The sequence below is a fragment of the Leptosomus discolor genome, chromosome 1 (genome assembly GCF_034619465.1).
Source record: "Leptosomus discolor isolate bLepDis1 chromosome 1, bLepDis1.hap2, whole genome shotgun sequence".
Lineage (NCBI taxonomy): Eukaryota > Metazoa > Chordata > Aves > Leptosomiformes > Leptosomidae > Leptosomus > Leptosomus discolor.
The window spans coordinates 66,703,349-66,705,280 of record NC_141391.1 but is presented as its reverse complement, the minus strand read 5'-3'; the positions used below and the strand labels follow the sequence as shown (position 1 = coordinate 66,705,280).

Here is a 1,932-nt window from a genome sequence, read left to right as displayed (position 1 = left end):
CCTTTCTCTTTCTCTCTTTCTCTCTCTCTCTCTCTCTCTCTCTCCTCTTTTGCAAATAAACGCTCTATGTCTCTTGGGTGAATGATAAATACTGTACAAAAAGTCTCGATAAAACACAGAAGTTCAGTCTAAAACTAGTTTCATAAACTAGTCCTCCTAAAAAAAAGGTAAGTAAAGCAACCGTTACCTTTTTTCTCTCTCGTTATTATTATTATTATTTATTATTATTATTACAAGAACATCAAAACATTTCTTTTCTGTACAAAAAGGAAGGAAGAAAGAAAAAAAAAAAAAAAAAAAAAAGAGAGGCGAGGGAGGGCGGGAGGGATGGGGAGCAAGAGGCAAAAATAAGAGGGGGGTAACCCGGGAGCAGGGCAGGAGCGGGCCGGGGCCGGGGCGCGGGCGGGCGGCCGGGGCTGAGCGTGCGGTGGCAGCGGCGGGGCGCACAGTCCTGCGGGGCGGCCCGGGGCCGGTGGCCGGTGGCCGAGCCGGTGCCCGCTCCCGCCTCCGCCGCTCCCGGCGCCGGTGCCGGCGGGGTCTCAAATATGCGTCAAGGGGACGGTGCCGTTCACCCCCGTGCTGGCGCTCTGGTAGTGCTGGGGCAGGGAGTGGAGCCGGCTCTGGGCGGCGGCGGCCGCCGGATCCCCGCCTTCCCCGGCCGGTAAGTACATGCTGATCATCTCCCGCAGGTCCCCGGGGCACGGGGCCCGCGAGTGCGAGGTGACGGGCGGGCTCACGCTGGGCTCCGACTTCACCAGCGAGCCCAGGGCGCCCAGCGCCCCCGAGGAGGCGGCCGCCGCCGCCGCCGCTGCCGCCGCCGCTGCCGCCGAGTTCTGATGGGGCTGGGAGCCGTAGGGCAGGGCGCCGTAGCCCGAGGGCGAGGCGCTCATGTAGCCCTGCGAGTTGGAGATGGGGCTGTACTGCAGGGCGCCCATGTCGTAGCGGTGCATGGGCTGCGGGTTGTGCGGGTGGTGCGGGTGGTGGGGGTGCGGGTGGTGCGGGTGCCCCCCGCTGCCCGGGTGCTGGCTGTAGGCGAGCTGCGCCTCCTGCATCATCGCCGCTGCCGCCGCCGCCGCCGCCACCGAGCCCGGGTAGGCGCCGTTGGCCCAGCCGTTCATGTGCGCGTAGCCGCCGCTGGCCGTGCCGCCGGGGCTCTCCAGCCGCTGCCCGACGCCGCCGGGGCTGACGCCGACGCCCATGCCCACGCCGACGCCGGCCGGGCCTCCCCCGGCCGAGCCGGCGCTCAGCAGCCCCCCGGCCAGCGAGTACTTGTCCTTCTTGAGCAGGGTCTTGGTCTTCCGCCGGGGCCGGTATTTATAATCCGGGTGCTCCTTCATGTGCAGCGCCCGCAGCCGCTTCGCCTCGTCGATGAACGGTCTCTTCTCGGCCTCCGACATGACCTTCCACTCGGCCCCTAGGCGCTTGCTGATCTCCGAGTTGTGCATTTTGGGGTTCTCCTGGGCCATCTTCCGCCGCTGGCCCCGCGACCACACCATGAAGGCGTTCATGGGTCTCTTGACCCGGTCCTGGTTCGCTTTGTTCCCCCCGCCGCCGCCGCCGCCGCCACCACCGCCGCCGCCGCCGCCGCCTCCCGCTCCGGTCTGCCCCGAGAGGTTCGTGGGGGCCTGGGCTCCGCCGGGGGAGTGCAAGTCCGTCTCCATCATCATGCTGTACATTCAAGTAGCTTTTTTATTTTCCACCGGCGCCAGGCGTGAAAAAAGAATCAAACATAGAGGAGCCCGGGAGGACGGGGAGCGAGCGAGGCAGAACCCGTTTGTATCTAGGTAGCGACCGCCGTGCGGGGAAAAAAAAAAAAAAAAAAAAAAAGAGGAGGAGGAGGAGGAAGAGGAGGAGGAGGAGAAGAAAACCGCGAGGAGAGCAGAGCGATCGACGACCCCGCTGGCGAAAAACTTTCTCCCTCTTGCAAATCAC

The 1,932-nt window shown here is 64.0% G+C and overlaps 1 protein-coding gene across 1 annotated transcript; it reads right to left on the bottom strand.

Annotated features, from left to right (window-relative positions):
- Window positions 1-539: 539 nt before the first annotated feature.
- SOX1 (SRY-box transcription factor 1) lies at window positions 540-1,676 on the bottom strand. The gene is given in 3 exon segments (XM_086482097.1): window positions 540-1,540; window positions 1,543-1,639; window positions 1,641-1,676. Coding segments are annotated over 3 exon segments (1,134 nt in total).
- Window positions 1,677-1,932: the final 256 nt, after the last annotated feature.